The 20,056-nt window shown below is 39.3% G+C and overlaps 3 protein-coding genes across 5 annotated transcripts; 2 read left to right on the forward strand and 1 right to left on the reverse strand.

The window, feature by feature from the left end:
- Nucleotides 1-619: 619 nt before the first annotated feature.
- LOC110858045 (transmembrane emp24 domain-containing protein 1) lies at nt 620-2,741 on the forward strand. Its single transcript, XM_022106689.2, has 5 exons — nt 620-821; nt 1,179-1,449; nt 1,530-1,713; nt 1,776-1,943; nt 2,019-2,741. Exons 1-5 carry the CDS (start codon nt 635-637, stop codon nt 2,088-2,090), a joined length of 882 nt encoding a protein of 293 aa, XP_021962381.2. The 5' UTR covers nt 620-634; the 3' UTR covers nt 2,091-2,741.
- On the reverse strand, nt 2,584-16,263 carry LOC110858044 (KN motif and ankyrin repeat domain-containing protein 2). Of its 3 annotated transcripts, none has more exons than XM_035858412.1 (14): nt 15,689-16,263; nt 9,183-9,535; nt 6,278-6,727; nt 5,957-6,085; nt 5,666-5,880; nt 5,287-5,599; nt 5,010-5,204; nt 4,420-4,943; nt 4,221-4,341; nt 4,039-4,149; nt 3,738-3,950; nt 3,470-3,670; nt 3,358-3,377; nt 2,584-3,257 (listed from the first exon to the last, which is right to left on the reverse strand). In XM_035858412.1, exons 2-14 carry the CDS (start codon nt 9,447-9,449, stop codon nt 3,041-3,043), a joined length of 2,976 nt encoding a protein of 991 aa, XP_035714305.1. In that variant the 5' UTR covers nt 9,450-9,535; nt 15,689-16,263; the 3' UTR covers nt 2,584-3,040. The 3 variants fall into 3 exon arrangements, with proteins under 3 accessions (XP_035714305.1, XP_021962380.1, XP_035714306.1); XM_022106688.2 differs by lacking the exon at nt 15,689-16,263 and adding an exon at nt 13,386-13,744; XM_035858413.1 differs by lacking the exons at nt 2,584-3,257; nt 15,689-16,263 and adding an exon at nt 13,386-13,758 and having other exon boundaries at nt 3,354-3,377.
- A 1,009-nt stretch (nt 16,264-17,272) lies between these two features.
- Nucleotides 17,273-19,217, forward strand: LOC110858066 (ribosome production factor 1). Its single transcript, XM_022106718.2, has 7 exons — nt 17,273-17,620; nt 17,720-17,768; nt 18,021-18,202; nt 18,277-18,430; nt 18,530-18,612; nt 18,699-18,880; nt 18,955-19,217. The coding sequence occupies exons 1-7, from the start codon at nt 17,375-17,377 to the stop codon at nt 19,130-19,132; spliced, it is 1,074 nt and encodes a 357-aa protein (XP_021962410.1). The 5' UTR covers nt 17,273-17,374; the 3' UTR covers nt 19,133-19,217.
- The last annotated feature ends 839 nt before the right edge of the window (nt 19,218-20,056 follow it).

The raw sequence follows: 20,056 nt of genomic DNA on the forward strand, positions 1-20,056 counted from the left end.
GGAGAATTCGGAATTGATAACTTTGAAAATCAAGAGATAAAAAGGAGACAAGACGTTCACATTCCACATTCATCTATTCAAAATGTTTCATTTTCAGTGATTAATCATACATATAAAAGTTGGGAGATCTCATAGTCAAGATAGTACCTCCGTCGCTTATCAGTGGTTGTAGGATAAACGTTCGTATGCATTCCTTTCTTATCGCGATGTGAAGAAAACATTCTCCTCGCGGAAAGTATATAAAAAGCACGATGCAACTATAAAATTCCTCCTTCGCATCTATTTACAATGCCATGCATTTGATATGTAAATTTTGCATATCAATGCATAAATGATAGATTAATGAAAATAATATATTTGATCCTTTGTTAAGTGATATGTATACATTCAAGGGACATCTCTCGAAATGCTGAGCTAGGCCCGTGTTTATCAGGTAATTTATTGTAAGAATGGAATTTGATAAAATTGATTTTGATTGTATGTATATTCAAGATTACTAGTTCAGCTACAATAGCTACTTAGGTTATCAGAGGTCAATATTCTATTTGTGGTAAAAGATGTTAAGCTGGAAATATTGACGTAATTTCATCAAATTCGTCATTAGTATGTTAAATTTCTAATATGACCATAATTCATGTGCTGGACAAAATATTTGGGGCAGAGGATTGCTGGAGAACTGCGGGAAGCTGATCTTTCACAATTATCGAGTACTTCGCTCGCTCGAGTACTTCACTTTCATCCCCAGTCGACAACCTTAATCAGAGAGGTTTCAGTTTCATTCAAGGGGCTCCAAATTTTAATAGCGATATTTTATAGACTGGGTAAGTTGCCTAAATTAACTTTGTTTACATTTCCTCAACTTTGTGTGTAAGTTACACAGTGTAACAAGTTCTCAGAAATGTTTATACATACGAAAAGGATTGCAAATTTTTACGTGTCCTGTAACTTTCAAATAATCTGATGAATGTAATCTTGCAAGTATTATTGCGTATTATTTATATTATAAATTTCAAAAAATTATTATTTACTTAAACTGCATACCGCCGTTCTGAAACTATGAAAAGGGATAATACCAGCTAATAAACTTCTTTAATTAAACTATGTACTTACAAAAGACTAGCATCTTTTGATTGTAAGATACGAAAAAATATTAACATTTTGAGGTGTGGATATTTCAGAAACAAATATGAGGGTTATATCCACTTTATCGTACACCTTCCTGCTGCTCCTCAACTACGCGGTGCCCATATGGGGGGCGGATCTCATGCTGCAGGTTCCAGCTGGTCGGGAGGAATGTTTTTTCGAACATGTCGACTTTAACAGGACGTTATATATTGACTACTCTGTCGTCAGTTCGAACCAAGGCGAGTTGGATATTAACTTCCAACTGTCAGACACCCAAAGACGCCCGATCATTTCAGAGTTTCGAAAAACCGAGTCGCGTCATGAGTAAGACTAATTATAATTCTAACGAACTTTACTGGTTGTTCGATTTGAGTTATGTGACTAACTATACAATTTTTCTGTAGGTTGCCCATCATGATGGCAGGAATTTATAAAGCTTGTTTCGATAACACATTCAGTCATTTTAGTCACAAGACGGTTGCTTTCCATATGAGCGTGGATAGCGACGATGATACCAATTGGAAGGATTATGACGACAATTTTCAGCCCGATGTTCAAGTTTACGATGTTCAAGTGAATGACATCAAGGTTAGTTGTCAAATTTACTTAATTTAAGGTAATAGGATTAATTGTGCTGTCTGCTTTCATAGTCGATTATAGAACGTGTTCGAGTCTCTCTCAACAAAGTTCAAAGCACTCAAGATCAAGTTCGCTTGACGGAACTGAAGGATCGAGGAATAGCTGAGAGTAATTTTGAACGAGTGAATTTCTGGTCAATGCTCTACATGTTGATTCTGATTTTTGTTGGAGGGATGCAGGTAATGTGATTCCCAACATCTCCATATTTAATACGTTTAATATTAAGTAATACGTTTGATAAATATGAATCTCAGGTTTTACTACTGAGGAGCATGTTTGATGAGAAATCAACAATCCGGAAGTACATGGCAAAATTCAAGCGATAAAGTAGATAATTATCGATTACACAAAAAATCCAAATTACCAAAAAGATTCATCATCCAAGATTTTTGCTACAAACTTGTACCGTTTATACAATTGAATATTTTTGAAAGAAACGTGATATTCCACTTAAATTTCATTCGTGTATGTAAGTATGTGTAGCAGCCTTTGATCCTTTGTATTATTTTGTGCCAGTGGTCAGTCCATATTCCAAGTCAGCCATTCTATTTATTTTTATTCGTGAATTGTTACCAATATATGCACCGAAATTAGTGTGTCAGTCATTATACGGATCGAGGATTGCGAGTAACCGTTACTTTTATTTATTAAAATATATATATTTTTGCTGCTGAATTGTACTTCTGTCATCAACGAGCTTTAAAGAAACGCTCAATGCTTTTTATTTATTTCTGTTTTACTGCGAAATTATTCGTGAGATTATAGTTTATTAGAATTTCGATTGTTGTCAACTTTTATCGATAAATTGTATAATATTCCATTGTCATACGATTGCAACCCAATATAAATCCGTTAAATATTATTATTATTATAAGCAATACATCAATGGTACTCATCAATAACCTTAATAGGCAGCATTACGTGTTTTTGAAAATGATCAGTTGTAGTAATAATAAAGTGCCTTGATTCCCCTGTCATATGTACTTTTTGATTATGTTTAATATTCATTACTGACTTGTTCTCTGGAGAAGGAGACTTATTAAATTATGTGAGTTACATATATAGTTTGATCATTAAGTTCAAGACTTATTTAGATTAGACAAATACAAAAAAAAATTTGGACCGGCATTCTGCTACTGGTTTTTGAGACCGGTCTCAAAAATATAAATAGATTTCGTGCGATCACAATTAAATAAGTAATTGTATGGATTAATAATTATATATGTGCTATTTTTGTTGTGTTGGTATTACGATACGAGCTAGACATTCAGTTTTTCTACTTTTGGGGGGAGAGCAAGGAAGAATCTGACTGGATTCGCTTGGCCGCCAAGGGCGATGTGTTTGTGGAGGACGCCGTCGAATTTTGTGAACTGGCACTTGGCGTCGTGCTTCTTGACTTTGCTGCCAGTCCTCCTGCACCCTCTGGCCTGGCGAAGTGCATTTGAGCGTAGAGGAGCACTCCGATGTCTTTGTGTTGACCTTCCATAGCGATGCTGTAAACAAATCATTAAAAGATCATGACCCCATGAACACCACCGACTTGCGATTGAATTGGCAAGATATTCACAACTTGATGATTCAAATATTATTTACCTGAATGCGGTGCTCCCATCCTAAAAATTAAAGTGAGTTCATTATTAACACAATGTAATTACTTGTGCACGACGAATATTAAGTAGCACCACAATTTGTTTGTATTGCTTACATTGTCAGTAATGTGTGGGTTGCAATCAGGATGAGCCAGCAGGTACTTGACAATTTTCATGTGACCATGTTCCGCCGCACACATAAGAGCCGTGCTTCCATCCTCGTCCTGAATGTTGATATCGGCCCCAGCTTCGAGTAGGAGTCGGATCGTGTCGAATCGCCCGTGAGATGCTCCAAGCATTAAGGCAGTTTGACCATGCTGCAATTTAACATAAAATTATTTTCAATAACGTATTACAGTCATTAATCTTAATTTTCCCTCAAACCTGTGCGGCCTTGATGTTCACATCTCCCAAGCTAAACAATCTTCTCACAACCTGTCGATGAGCTTCACAAGAAATATTTGCCAATGCCACGAGCATGATGCTGGTGTAGCCAGCCTTGTTGGCTTTGTTGGGGTCGCATACTTTAGAGTCTAGAAGAATGGACACGACGTCGAAATTTCCATGCGACACGGCGTAGTGAAGGGCGGTGTTCCCCTGAAACATTCAGCCAGTTGTCAGTTACAACAATTTTTGTACATGTGTGTATTGTGCAGCTAAAGCGTATCCATTAAAATGGGCGTACATTTCCATCTGGCATGTTGACAATATAACGGAGAAGCTGTGGGGAGTAAATTTCAAAACTGTCCAAGTAGTCTTCGACATCGAAGGGATTTGCAGTTTTCGTTCCAGCAACCTAAGAAGTCAAAATTTAAATGTGACCATTAACCGTAATAAAGATATGGCGTAAATTGTGACATTTCATACCCTAAACCACTCGTGAAGAATTATGCTAATGGCGTTAGTGACTTGTTCCGTAGTTTTCCCACGGAGTAATGCATCGTTTAGAACCTTTAGTGCCGCTTGCATCTCTTTGCTTGGAGAAATTCTAAATGACACGCATTAGAAATATAATTATATTTATCAGACTTCAGTCCATTAATCACGTAAATCAGCTACTACTCACTTTTCACGCCTTTCTTGAAGGGGTACAAACCCCGATGAGGATGATGCCGAGGATGACCGTGGTCCTTCTCTATCCTCTTCTTCCAGGGGTTCCAAAGGCCCAAAATGTGACCGCTCTGGTAGATAAAGTTCTTTTATGTAGGTGTCTGACCTTTGATAAGCAGGTTTCCTGTGAATAGGAGAATAATTGACGAGACTCTCAGCCGCTGCCGGAGAAGGACTATGCGTCCCACTCGACGCTGAAGACGCTGGAGATTCAGAACGATCCGGGTTCGGAGATGAAACCGCATTCACTCTTTGCTGAACACCCGGAGAGCTAAGTGGAGACGTTAGTCTGGGTATTTTGGAGAGACCTTTTGTATCACCAGGAGACTTTTGTAGGACGGAAGGAGATGATGAAGCAGTGCTGAATGGCAGTGTCATGGTTCTCTTTTTCAATACGCCAGCAATGGTTGGGGTTGTTGTGGAAGGTTCCACATTATCCGTTTGGGACGAGGATGATGTCGCTCTTGGTTTTCCCTCGGCCTTCATATCCAAATTTAGTAATTAATTAAGCATTCAACTATAATATTAAATTTAAATTAGCCTCACCGTAGTGTTGCACCCAATGGATGTCACTCTTAATCGGTCCGTGTTGGTGGCAATGGCGCGGTTGGGCTTCACCTTATCCGGTACTTTTGGTTTGTCCTCGTCCAACGTGGCCGAAATTCCGACATGTTTCACTCGGGGTTTAATTGGCTTCGCGGGTTCTGTATCCATTGCGCTTCCGGCGTCTCGTTGGGTTGGCTATAAATCGATTCATTCAAATCATAAATTGTTGAAAATTGATAAATAGTATAATTTCATAAAATATCCAACAATATACAACCTTGTGGAACATTCCAACATCTGAAGTGACTGGTTTTGCCATTGTTCCAGCGTGTTTCTTTCTCGGTGGAGCTTTCATTGGTTCATCAAGGTTGGTGTCTACTTGCACTCCAAACTCGACACCTTCCACGATTTGGAGAACGGGGACAGGATCAGAACTCGGGAAATCGTAATCCTTGACTTGGACACCTGCATCGAATGTTTTCACTCTTCGCCTCAGTGTCCCATTAGAACTTCCGGTCGGTGAACAGGACTCGCCGCGAGAAGATCGTTCCCAAGTACTTATGTCCACGTTTCCTCCAACGGCGATTGTTCTGCGATGAATAATTAGCATAACTGAAGAATTAATTCTACTCAAATTGCTCTAAAATTGACCTTACCTCATTCTAGGCATGATGTGGGTGACTCCAACGTCTCGTGTAGCAACGCTTTTTTGGACCCCAGCATCTCGCGTACTTAATCGCTTGACTGTTGTTGGAGCCTTATTCGTCGTGTTGTTGAGCAGATCCTTCGTCATAGAGGCGCATTTGGACCTCTCTATTTCCAATAATTGCAAAAGTTGACGTTTCTCTGCCGCCAGGTCTTTAAGTTTCGTCTAAAATCCAATCAAACATTTCACTCGTTTAATATTTAAAATTAATTTGAAACTTTTTAAATTTGTATTTACTCACCTCAAGTTCAGGAATCAGTTTGACCTGTCTTTCCAATTCGACAAACTTAGTTTCGTGCTCATCGCCGTCTCCAGCTCGACCCACACGGCTGAAAAGTTGGGGCTCCAGCTCACCCAAGTCTTGACTTCGCTGTAATGTACCAAACATTTTCCGAATTAGTTAAATTTCGAATTAAATATACAAGCAATATTTATTCTGTGATATTTATTAGCCTCTTGTGTTCCTTGTGAACTTAGAACTTCCATCTGACGTGGCCAGTTGACCAGCAACGAATAAAAATTTTGCCATGGCAACACAATTTTTTTTGCTTCTTTCTCTCACCTTGACCATCTCCATGGAGGAATGTCTGACCAGAGAGTCCCTCATGACTACGGTGGAGGCGGAATTTGTCGAAGTGCTCCCACTGGTGGCTCTGTTGCTAAAAATGTTGCTCACGGCGGTAAGGTTGCTGGTCGTGCCGGTGACGGGGTCCCTCAATGCGGGCGTCTTGATTCTTGGGAAGGTATGAAACTTTTGCGAGTCTGGAATTTCGTAGGACAGGATCTTGGACTGGGGTCGAGTTCTTTGCAACGCTTCCTCAAAATCTGTCACTGCTTCGCTCAGCCCGTTCTCAAGGAGAAGCTCGGAACTGCTGCTGCTTCCGTTTCTCGCCAAATCTGTATCGTCACTTCCTAAGCTTCTCACATTCTTACTTTTCCAGGAGGATCGCTCCCTCCAAACGTCCTTTGTTGCTCGAGAAAGTGTTGCTGACAAGTTATTGGGGCTGAGGCACTGGAAGAAACAAGGACGTTGGTAAATTTTAACTCTGTTTCTCAACCCTTTATGTATGTATCAGACTGACAAATATACGAACAAGTTTTTGGTAAACTGAAGAGTATCTGCCATGATTTGATACCACCGTTGAACTAATTTGCTAGTTCATCATATTGAGACAACTCATTAAAGGAACTAACAAATCCTCCTTGTAATGGATGGATGGATAGATTGCTCGCTGGCTGCACGTATTTAGTTGACAGTGTGACGAGTCTGTCAACTTTAGCCGACTACAAATGCATAGTGCATAATCATACAGTGACGGAATGCTAGAAACTTACTATTTTTGTCCCACTACTACTTTTTTTGTACTTCCTTTCGAAGCGGAGGGTATGCATATAAAATTGACTCGTCGCAAATACAATCGAAAGGAAAAGGTGACTGACAACAGGAAGACGTGACGTATCGTAGCATGTTCTTCTCTCTGCCGGTTTTGATGAAGATAACTGCGCCATTATCAAGTTCAACAAAAGACACTTATGCAAAATATTCATTGCAGATTAGCATCTGTAATCTATCCTACTGTTAACTAATAGCTACACACGCATATTTTAATATTACTCTTGCATCGTAAATGCATACATTACTACCAAGCTATATATAATGGTAATAATTTTATGGTATTATTCTAAGCTGTTGGATTTCTTGTTTTTCTGCCATATTATATCAAAACTTTGGGCACTTTGGTGAAAGTGGTGTCGTTGCAAGAAGTCTGTGCCAGCCTTGCTCGCTTTTGCACACCGCAACGAATGAGAGCCTTCATGCTTCATTTTCAAGCAGGCCTCCTCCTGGGGGAAAGATATTGTCTAATTTGGCTTTATAAAAACAAGGGCGAGAACTTTAATGGAAAAAATGCTCAGTCTTGTAATATAAAAAAAGGTGTCCTTTTTTAAATTGAGGCAGAATGAGATTCTTTACTCTAACTTGTCTGTCAACGAGTTTGAAACTCATGGCGTAGCATAATATCTCATAGGACAGCGACATCAATGGCAAACTGCCATTCAAAACAAACTTTCGACTCGTTTAAGAAAATATCATTGCTTTGCTGCTACTCCGCACAATTATGTTAAAGGCTATGATGCCTCCCCACTTGACTCACTACTACGGGGCTACTATTACTACTTAGGTTCTTACGATTCGCACTACTCATTCACTCTAAAAATCGTAAAAAGGGATAAAAAGAAGTCAGTCGAGATATCAATTAATGTAAATTCCCATTGTGCAGTTGATTCAATTATCAACCGCAATAGGAGTGCGACTTGTCATCAAATTTGAGTTGGAATTCCAAAACCACTTCGCTTTCTATGATAATTAATGATGTACAAGCTATCAATCATTGGAGCAAAAAGTTTTCAGTAAGAATCTTACTGTAAGATAAACGATAATAAATAAATAAGTAAGGCAGGTAAAAGAATTTGAGATGAGAGAGTTGAAACTGATACGCTAGCAATTAACAGTTCTCTCAGTGTACCTCATCCCTCATTTTTATAGGAAAATAAGTGACAAACAACTCAAACTTTTGATGTGAATGATGGATATTAATTTCTGTTACACGAGATGAGCATAAAGATTGAAAAACAACAACGTACCTCACCACACTTCCAATTATGGGAAGATGTTCTTTCTGTCTATTTTTTTAAAACTAAAAATATTGACGAGACACTAAATTCTACACTTTTCGCAAGGCAATATTCCAGAAAGGCTTCACTTTTGAGAATTCTGCTTAAAACACCACCAACGACAACGAATCTGGAGACAACAGGAATCCGGTACTGGAAGGAACTGTGACTCGCACACTCCTGAAGAGAAACAAGGTGTATCACGTGCTACTGGAAACTTTTTACTTGTAATTTACTGGTATTTTAAGGCAGAAAACCTTAACCCCCTGCCAGAGGAGAAGCCAGAGCGTAACAACAACAATGCAACGGTGTGTGATATACCAAACTTGAAGAAACTGGTAGCGAGTTCAAGTAGCATTACGTGTTTATGTGTGGCACAGGAAGCCACGCTTAATTGTTTCAGATAAGGGCTTCACACACTGTTGACTCCAAAAGAGTTGGGGTGCATACTGAGATTGATACGCAACGACCAGGGATGTGTAAATTAAAACGAGTCAACAACAGTCCGATGGATGCTGTGTGTTACAACAATATACTCCTCATTAAGTAATTCCACCAACAACAACACGTACAAGCAACAAGTCCGCACGTATTTACATGGCTATATTTACGGTAGGAATATTTATCTAAATTACATGGGGAGATGGCTCTACTGTAATTAATTACGTGGTAGTGGTCTCATTATTACTCTGCTGGTCCAATCTACAAATAGTGGATGAATTTGTACCAGACGAGGAGCTGTTTATGCGATAATATATCAAGAGCTTACAACTTATTAATAATGCGAGACTCACGATTTTGGACGATGGCGTGCTGATATAATCCACTCCGAGTAATGTGTCCATCGACTTGCGTTCCGACCTCCATTTGTCCTTTAGTTGTTTAAGCCGCTCGTAGTCGCCCTCCCTGGACAGCATCTTTTTACTGAAGGGGACAAAGTCCAGGTCAATGTGGTAGCCGTAAGGGCAGCAGTCGCACCGCTCCTCATTGCTCCCCCCGTACTCATTCATTGTCCCCACTTGACGAACCAGATTCCGCCCCAGTAGTCCGACACTAGGCATCGTTACCGTTGTTCTGCTAGTGAATGGTTACTCGGACGAGTGACGAGTCCTGATCGTGATCATCTTCTAAATTTATCCAGTCAGACCTAAAAGTAATAAAAAGTACATTTCAAACAAATTTGGAGGGCAATGACAGCTTCAAAGTTAACGATCAGATTAATTACTCATTGGACTAACTCAATTAGCAGAATGAGTATCAACAAAAACTGTGCATGGTTTAATATGGTCTCATTATGGTTTACAATATGAGTAAATTTGTCAAGTTGTGCGCAAATGTGTACACACGCCTTATAGGACGGACAAAGCATTAAATTTGCACAGTTCCTTTAACAACAAGCTCCATTTCCGAGTCGAGTTGACAAGGTTTGCATGCAGTTGACGAAACTTGACATAATTGGATGACATTTCCTAACAAAATGTGTCGTCGTGTATGAATTGTGACGTTTTCCTGCTAACGATAATAGTATATCCGTAGAGTCAATCTCGAAATTACAAACTCGAGTGTACTGATGGACGCTGGGATCATTAAATCGACCTACACGGCCAGCAAACACGTTTTCATTCAAAATTCTTCCCACTCACACAAGACCAAAAATGACTGTGGGAGTCGTTAATCTCAATTTTTGGGATGACTCTGCCACCAAAATCTCATGCAGTCTCAAAGCAAAGAACGGCAGCAGGCTGAGGAGTTTTGAACATGAAAATGAAATGAAGCAGCGTCGGGGTGTTTACGACGACGAGGAGGAGAAATGCAGAAGAGAGGAAAATCTCAAAAAATGGCAGACGAACACGACGAAGGAGAGGACGAAGCAATATGGTTTCCCGTTTAACGACCCAGTTAAGAAGAATCAATTGTTGTCGCCATGAGTTGACTCACTCTGCAATCACGTCGCAGTGGGAGCCCTTAAATGGCGATTGAGGTTTGCGACTTCGCTACTGCTCGCTCATGAGCATGCAAACTGAACTTATGTGACTCTTTCGCGTGAATATATAACTAACTTGGATTTTGTGTCATCTTACTTGCTTAAGGTTTTAAAAATGAATTTTCAATAATATTAGAAATACACGATTTTGCCAAATCCTGGGTTTTTAAGTAAATAAAAAAAATAACAAAAAAATTATTGCATGTACATATGTTTGAAAATCAAGTACAGCAGGAATGCAGGTTTTCGAATTTTTAAATTCCTAACAGTTGCCGTTTAAAAAAAATAAAGCGTAAAATATTTGAAAATGCTAAAATATGGGTTTGTGTATTTTTATTGGCAATAAGATAAAATATTCCTACTGGAATCGGAGTTATACACTCGAAATTGCTAGATTAAGTATATGTACCGCACAACGAGTTTTACGACAGGGAATGGGGCGTGAGAGACAGTAAAATACACAACACAAGTGACCATACTTCGTTTATGACGAGAGACCTACCGAAAATTGCTATTTTGCAATGTGCAGCTAATTATGAATAGAACTGACTTGCTGGAATTGAGAGGATTATTTATTACTACATTTTTATAGTTCGGTGACCGTCTCACTCAATTGTCACTCAATTAAGTAGGCTTATCCATTTCACTCTGTATGTAAATTTATAACGACTGCACTGCGGGATACAACAACTCAACTCTGTGTAACAATTATCCAATCTCATTTTTTCATAATTGTGCATACCTAATTTATCACAAGTTGAAGAAAAGTGTGGTATCTACCGAGGAGTCAAAATTCTTTAATTTCTGCACAACTAAGAATTCTACAAGCAAATTGAGCAATCTGGCACTCACTCGACCACCCTCTTTGCGGATTAAGCTGCCAAAGGGAAGCCATTCCCATATTTAGACGAGTGCAATTACAATTCATCAAGAGTTCCATTTCACAAAAAATGGAGTGCACACCCGCCGTCACGAAGAGAAGCAGGAAGCTTATTCGTCCCGAATTATTGTTACAGATTATGTTATTATATTATTAAACTAGCTGCTACCACCACCATCGTTGGAACTTGTCGAACTGGTGGTGGTCTGGATTTCATAATTCAAATCAAGTTCAATGGTCGATCGATCGATATGGTGAGTTAGGGTCAAAATATCTTGGAAAAATTATGCATTCTTCCGGCACATTATGCCCACTTTTACAATCATTCACTTCAATATCACTCCACCGGCATCATCGCTCACTTTTTGCAGCACATTTTGTTAGCCAAGTCAAACCTCGATCATCGATGTGGTGGTGGTCCACTGTTATGTTGTGGGCAGTAGAATCCGTTGTTGCAGACAAACTTGGTTGACCATTAATGCAAAATATTAATAAAAAACACTTCGCTTTGACTAATCGACGACCTTACAAACTTTTAGTGTGCGACAATATCCATTAAGTATCACAGTAGTATCAGTATCGAGTCAAATTATTGGAAAGGGGGTGACACGAAGCAAACTTATTATTCATCCATCCATCTAATTAAAGATAAGCCCCGTTGAAAGATAACCAGTTTTCCGCTAATGGAACAAAGTGATGAAAAGTTAAACAAAATTTGTTGTTTCAACGCAGCCTTGTCTATCCATGTAACGAAGCGGAGTAATTGCGAGTGTCTCAAAACTTAATTTTTCTCTAGAATTAGTACAAGTCGAGTTGGTTGAGAAATGAATTTGCTCCTTCGCATAAATAAATATTGGGAGATACATTAGCATCTCATTTCATTTGGTGATCTCATCACCACTACCAAATCTCCAGCCCAACTACTTAACTCCAGACCAACACACATTTCATGCACATATTTTCCTACTCTTTTCCACTTATTCCTCCTGGGCTGATTTATTATTCAATTTCAACTCCACCACTCCAAGACGCTTTCATTATTTACTTCAATAACATACTTCTCCTACTCCAGAACTCTCAATATGTGACAACCAAAAGAGCAACATTGCTGCAGCATCGTCGTCATCTTCCGATTATGGCAAAACAACGAAAAATCTGAGCAAATCTAATGTGACGCATGGGGTTAGATTAGACTGCCGCATTAAAACAGATCTGCCCTTTTGAGAGCGTCCTCCCTGCTCAATCTGCCGTGTCGGGAGGTCATGTCGATGTCGTTGGAAGAGTTTGTGTTCCTTTGTTTGACGAAGGTAAAGAGCAAATACGTATCGATCCCCCTTCAAGCATTTTATGCAATACGAGCTCTATGTACATATAAAACTCTCCATGTCCCGAACAGCACGGAGGCGAAGAAGAATTATTATTACGAGTGGAGTTAAAGAGCCATAACCATTTAAGAGATTTCCTCTCTCGCTCTCTTATTACATGGAGATAATTCCTGTTTGTACAAGGCACTGTGTGAATTGTGTGCTTATGATATGATGTGCTTGCCAATAAATAAAGCGTGACTGCGAAATCAGAGAGATTCATCCCATATTTCTCCTACTAGTTGCTAATACTCGTCCAGAATATGGAAGGCTGATGATGAGACGAAGGTTGCTTTGCTAGGCTAAAGGGTAAACAAAAGCCTTCCATGCAGCAGTTAAATTGAATCCACCTACACAAACTTGGCCCAATGTTTTTATCCACAAACTCATTTGCAATGTCCATCCATCCACATGCATCTGTTCTTGCTCACATGTTTCGCCTTCATGTTTGATCAATAATTAATATAAAAAGGACGTTGATTATCGCTAGATTTAATCAAAGAAGAGTTTAGGGCGCAGATGTCGCGAAATATTGAATTTCTCAAAATTCGCCACACTTGTTAGTCTCGTGCTGAATAACTACATATGCAAATATTGCTGTGAAGAAGGATATTAACGTGAGACAAAAGAATGTAGGATGCATGTTTACACGGGGTTGGTTGGGTGGATGCAATAAGTGAACAAAGTGCTTAACATGCTAATTAGCTTTTTTTCTTATCTGTGGGATGGCAGTGTTTAATAATAAGAGTTAAATTAAAACATGACGTACCCATTTTCTTTCGAGAATTCACACCGTCTCGTTCCTCGTAGTGTTTATTTAGTAGATACAAATTCAATTAGTTGTTATTGTGACAGGTTTATAAACACATTTTATAAACCTGCACTATCCGAATGACCTATTGTGCCCACGAAGAACTGTTCCCCTTACAACAACAAAGGGAGTGTTCCTCTCTGGGGGGCACGACAACTTAATCCCACTGGGTCACGACCCACGAGACGCACAATGTCAGCCTCGTAAGATCTTTCAAATCACTCACTTGCACACCAAGTCAGGCTTGTAAGTACTGACTGCCATGCCATGCACATTCCGTCGCCTCGGCGAAGTGAACACTGACTGAGATGCAGATCTCGTAGGACATCGTGTCAGAGACTTGTTGGGATCTGCATGAGGGTGGTTGGAGGATTGGATCGACAAATTTGGCGAGAGAGAGAGAAGACTGGACAGAATAGGTAACTTATTAACGAACTAACTACCCATACATACCACACATCACCATAAAAAAAGCCAACTGCAGCAGCACATTCATTCTCAATCCTCCCACGAACGATCGTGTAGGGATTGTGTTATATAATAACAATTTTGCCATGTTCGCATCTCAGCGAAAGGAGCTAGCGAAATTAAAGCAACAAGTGTTTGCAACCAAACATATTAAACTTTCGACAAACTGTTTATAAAAATATCTTTAAAACTGCTATGCTTTGGTGAATTTTTATAATTTCCCAAATATTGGAGGAGGCCTATGGACAGTCAATCATGAATCATACGAATTCGTCTCTCGCGATAAATAAGCTCAAAATGGGACAGATTGTATGTGCAGAGATTCTTTGGAGATTTATATGCTAATTTCTAAATTCTCTCAACGTAATGCTTAAACATAAACATATTGTTTTTCCCCGTCACGCATTAAAATGATTACACGTTGCGTTAGACTTGTGGTTTTAATTACTAATCATGCCAATCACCCACGGCTCATAGCTTTGTTTTTTTTTCATTTGTGTCTCCTCAGTCGTGCCTCTGCCTAAGTCAAGGCCGATAAATATTCGCCACAACACATCAAATGAAAAGGAGAGCACACATTGGAAAATATTTAATGATGAGATTAAAATCTGAACATGTGAAACAAATGATGCTCCAAAATGCAAATCAGCATTCAGCAAAACATTCTGAGATCGCACACAGGTAAACACACTCAAACTCTTAAATCCTCATTGTTTCCTGAATCTCAATTCCCAAGTGCATCATTCATCGGCACGAACTCTGGGAATGAGATGATTACTGGGGAGATGTTGAAACTGTGTGATGCCTTCTGGCCATAATATGCAAATCCCAAAAAGGAAGACAACCTGGTTGTTATTAAATTGAGATTTATGAGCTAAATTTGCTTTCTAATTTCTATTCTTGTCTGATTCTTTATCACATCAAGGAGCAGTGCGTGCCATTTTGGTCAAAACCATAAAGTTATAGGAGTGGTGCCTGCACGACCAGATGAGATGACTACACATGTAAATATGTGTGTATCTATGTGTATAACTGCAAACTCGAGACACGAGTCAAGAGAAGACGTCAATATTATTATGTCGATACATAGGTGCACGCCGATTGGAGGCGATGATGATGATAAATTGACACAGGAAATCATTAAATCGCATTTATTTAGGGATCGTCGTGTGCTCTCTTAACCAATATTTGCTTTGTGCGTGGTCAGCACTGTCTCTCTTTCCTCGTGAGAAACAGTCAAACGTGCTGATTAAACTGTAATCACAACAATATGCTTCACAAATACGTACCACGCACGCACCAGAAAAATCAAATGTTCAAAAGTTCTCGTTAAATATGTGCAATTCTGTATTTACTTGACACACACAAATACGAACGTACGTACGCTCGCTCGCATTAGTCAACACCACCTCAGAAGGAATGTTGCGATAAAGAGTTCCACATTTTAACAACGACCCAGAAGAGATTCCTCCTCTCTGACTGGTGAATGATGATGATGTAATGTCAGTTTTATCTCATATTTCAAACTTGCATGTGACACTCTTCATCCACATAGTTTTGCCAGTCCCGTACTTATATGGGAGTGGGGTTTGTTTGCAAAATTGTGCAAAATTATTCTACGTATGTATATTCAGTCAGCCTCTATACGTCTTATCCATCTACACATTTTTATATTTACCATTTTATTATGCACCACCGGCGACCAAGTAGCGTCACTAGTAGCCCAGTGTCACCTTTCAGTGACAGTAAAACATTTAATAAAATTGCAGAGTTGATGAAAAGTGTCAAATTACCTTGTGTAGTAACTTCGAGTCCAATTGCACACCACGACTTAGCCAAACGAAGTGCAGCAAGTAGAAAGAAATATCCCAATAATCCAGCTTGAATATTTTCTCCAAGGTCTCACTCAGAAAACTACTCACATTCCTTGCATAGCCGCAAACAATAGAAACTTGACAATTAATGGGGGTTGACACCAATAATAAAACAATTTTTGTGGGCAATAAATTTAATTCTTTGCAACTACTCCCATTCTGCTTCAAATAACAACAAGTGTCGATTTAAGCCACTGTGAAAAGTTATGAATTGGTGTATGCTCTCTTATCACAAATTATCTGCTAAACTGTACGCACTTGTAATGGAACTAATAATAGTATTCGCTTATCGTAAATAATGAGACCGGGTTTGGTATGTCGTACGTGGTTAATTGGCATCCACAACGATTACTTAATACTGATCGCCACACACCTATGTAAATTGGAACGGGTAACTTACTCAGGTACAATTTTGGTACATAACTTTAATTTTAAAGTTTTCAAAGTCCTGTCCCACAACTTTGGCGCAAGACAGTCTGATCTTTGTGAGAAAAGTAGTCTTCGTCAGTGGCAGCGGTCCATCTCTTCATCTTCTTTATACATATATTATTAAGCTATATAACAACCAACATCATCCCATCCATTTTTTGTACCTCTGCACCTAACCTCACTTTCACTACGGCCAACAATGAAGTCTAAAAGATGCAGCAGGATGCATACCTGGGCTACCCATCAACAATGGTGCACTATAAGCGGCGGCCGCCCCTACCTACCTGCCGAGTACCATGCTATAAACCTTTGTAAAGCGTCCCTGCATGCTGCATCGTCTGAAAAGGCAGATGTAGGTACCTAACCCTACAAAAAAGTATGTACATCAAAGGCCCTATGCATAGATCGGATATTTTTCGTACTCCGGCCTCCGGCCGGCCATGCGTACTCCGGCCTCCGCGTACTCCGGCCTCCGGCTGGCCACGTGTACTCCGGCCTCCGGCTGGCCACGTGTACTCCGGCCTCCGAGTACTCCGGCCTCCAGAAAAAGCTGCGTACTCCGGCCTCCGGAGGCCGGAGTACGTACTCCAAGCCCGGAGTACTCCGATCTATGGCCCTATGTAGCAGCATGAGTAAGCACCATCATTTAAATGTCGGTCCTTTACTTTAGTGGGTAGCTGCGGTTTTGGTGGACAAAGTCACGGTCTAAATACAGACAGACCATAATAAAATCGTCTCAATTCTCATGATTTTCATAAATTGATCATATAACATAATAATAAAAACTATCATTTGTCTTTGAAAAAACGACCAGAGTTGAATTCACTAATTAAACATAAAGTTTGAACAAAATGCTAAAACTTGGTAGGGGTCAACTCAAACTAATTATACTGCCAACTCAAAACTATATCCGAAATCAATTAGCGTTGGCACACCCATTTTCCATTCACAATTTGCGAATTCCGATTACTTGGTTTGGCATTTCATGCAAGAATTGCTTATTAAGAGAAACCATTTGGGGCACATGCGAGAGAGAGAGAGTGGCCCAGTCGGTAGTCATCGAGTAGCACAACCCGGCAGTCTCAACTTTTACCACAACGTGCCCAGCAGCAGCACATCTCATCTTCATCATTTGCGACACATAATAATATTGGTTTGGTATTATAATTCGACGACATGAGTGACTCTGATTCTGAGTTGGAGTACGAGGAGGTGGGCGACGAGGGGGAGGAGGAGGAAGAGGAAGAAGAAGAGAAACCAAAGGTGGCGACGATTATAAAGGGGAAGCGCGTCCTCTCGGCTCCTGTATCTGCCGCCCCCACGAAAGAAGACTATCTCGGCCTCATGGCGAAAGCCAACAAGGAGCCGAATCGGTTCAAGAAACGGATGGATATTGCAAGGGCTAAGAAAATGAAGCAAAAGGTAGTATTGCAGCAACAATTTCATTAAGACAAACGGAGGAGAAGACTAGTTTTTGCTTAATTATTATTGTTCATTGTTCTGTTCTGTTCATTTCTCTAGGCGAAAAAGGCAGAGCAGAAGAGGAAGAGGGAGGAGGCTGAAGCTTTGGGTAAGACAGTTTTTTATTCATTTTTTATTGTGTGCTTAGGTTAATATGATGAATTGAGATAATACACATTATGGATGTAAAGATATTATTAGTTAATGAGATATACTTGCCCGATTTTAATTTCAATGTTATTTTTAAGTACTTTCTAAAGTTGAAACATCAGTTACTGGATAGCACATATTTTTATAAACGACAAGGCAATCTCCAATGCGGATACCGTCAATGTATAATTTCATTTTTTATGCATTTCAGGCGAAGATGCTCCACCAAAACAGGTTCCAAATACACTCGAGTCACTTCGAGAACCAGATCCAACTGAAATTTCGGGGGAAATGTATGAGATGGTTGACATTTTTCATGACGAATTTGCTCCGTACTTTGACCAGTCGTATTTTCCAAAAATTGTCATCACCTCTTCACAGAATCCGAACCTGGTAAAATACATTGTTAATGTATAATCAATTAAATTCTGTTTTGCGTAAATGTAATAATAGTCCTATCTTTTTAGAAAACGCGACTTTTTATGAAGGAATTGGAAAGAGTTATTCCAAACTCGGAAGTTTTTCTCCGCAGAAACTCGACAATTAAGAAAATGGTTAAACAATGCAAAGAAAAGGGATATACGGACATTATTGTTATCAACGAGCATCAAAAAGAGCCTGGTAAGTCTAATGATCTAATGATTCAATTTAAAAAAATTATATCGTATAAATTATATATAATAACCTATTCATATTCTTCTTGTTTGCGGTTTTTTTTAGGTAGTCTACTTCTCTGCCACCTCCCAGAAGGTCCAACTTTCTTCTTTAAACTCAGTAACGTCAAGCTTACAAAGCACATTAAGGTAAATCTGGTTTCTAAATTATACTATAGTTTTTTTAGGTTTTCAAATAATGAGTAGCCTCAATAATGATCTATTTACTTTGACAGAGGGACTGGAAAGAAATTACGAGCCACCGCCCAGAGGTTATTACTACAAATTTTAAAACCAGAGCAGGAGTCATGATTGGTCGAATGTTTTGCTCCTTGTTCCATCAAGTACCTCAATTTACTGGACGACGTGTCGTAACTTTCCACAATCAACGAGATTACATCTTTTTCCGGCATCACCGGTAATTTAATCATTATTATCATCATAATTCGTAATTATCGTCTTGATTAATTTTATTCAATGATACTTTTCTAGTTATGAGTTTAAGAAAAATGGAGAGAAGGCAGCTTTACGCGAACTCGGGCCAAGATTCACCCTCAAACTGAAAAGTATTCAGAAAGGGACGTTTGATTCGAAAACAGGAGAATACGAATGGATCATCACCAACAAGCGTCACAAGATGGAATCCAGTCGTAGACGGTTCCATTTATAGTAGCGTTTCCACATTGCAATTTGTTACTTTCCTCCGCATTCGATTCTTATCAATTTCAATTAATAAATTGTTATTAAACTAGCGATACCTTCTTGCGTAGTATTTCAGTATAATTTTTACCCATTTTGCTATCCCAAAAGTACCTTGATTAGTGCTTTTGTTATAAAAAGAAGCAATATTGTACGTCATCAGTTACGCAATATCGCCAACCTGTCCATCCATCAAGTTACAAATCCAGTGTACCTTACCAAATCCGGGTTTACATATTATTATTAACGAGTCACCATTAGTCATCAGAAAGTTGGTTGTAAATAGCTCAGTTTTTTTGACATTTCTTCCACCAGCCATAATCATGCATAGCGTAAGCGTAACGAGCCGGATGGGAAGTGAAAAATCAAAGAGGCCACTTCCACACCAATTTCAATACTGGCTCGTCTTACTTTTAAAATACACATTCTGCAAGATGTAAGATTGGTGCATAGAATGTCATCAATGACCAAATGAGGGTGACATGTCAATTTTCTCGTCAGCAAGAAACTTATGCAACCCATTGCTCATTCATTAATGGACGGAAGTGAGAAGAGGAGTGTCGTTGCCAGTTTTGAGTATCGTCGTACGTATAGAATACCGTTTCGTCTTGTGACACTGCTACTGCTTCTGGTGGCAATAATTACCTGCCAGGTCCATAAACTAGTTGCCAGTGAGTGGTTGCGATGTTCTTCCAAGAGCAAGCACATGATGATGTTCGAATAACAGATATAATAATAAATGTAAGCAATAGTCGTACGTGTGTGTTACATGTGTGTGTGGGGGTTGGAGAGTTGGAAGGCGCTTCTTGTTGGAGGAATGACAAATAATGTGTTACATGGTTGATTGAGCATGAAATGTTGGAGGGGATTAATCCGTTTTATTTAACAGCCTCAC

Source organism: Folsomia candida, unplaced genomic scaffold (genome assembly GCF_002217175.1).
Source record: "Folsomia candida strain VU population unplaced genomic scaffold, ASM221717v1 Fcan01_Sc020, whole genome shotgun sequence".
Classification (NCBI taxonomy): Eukaryota; Metazoa; Arthropoda; class Collembola; order Entomobryomorpha; family Isotomidae; genus Folsomia; species Folsomia candida.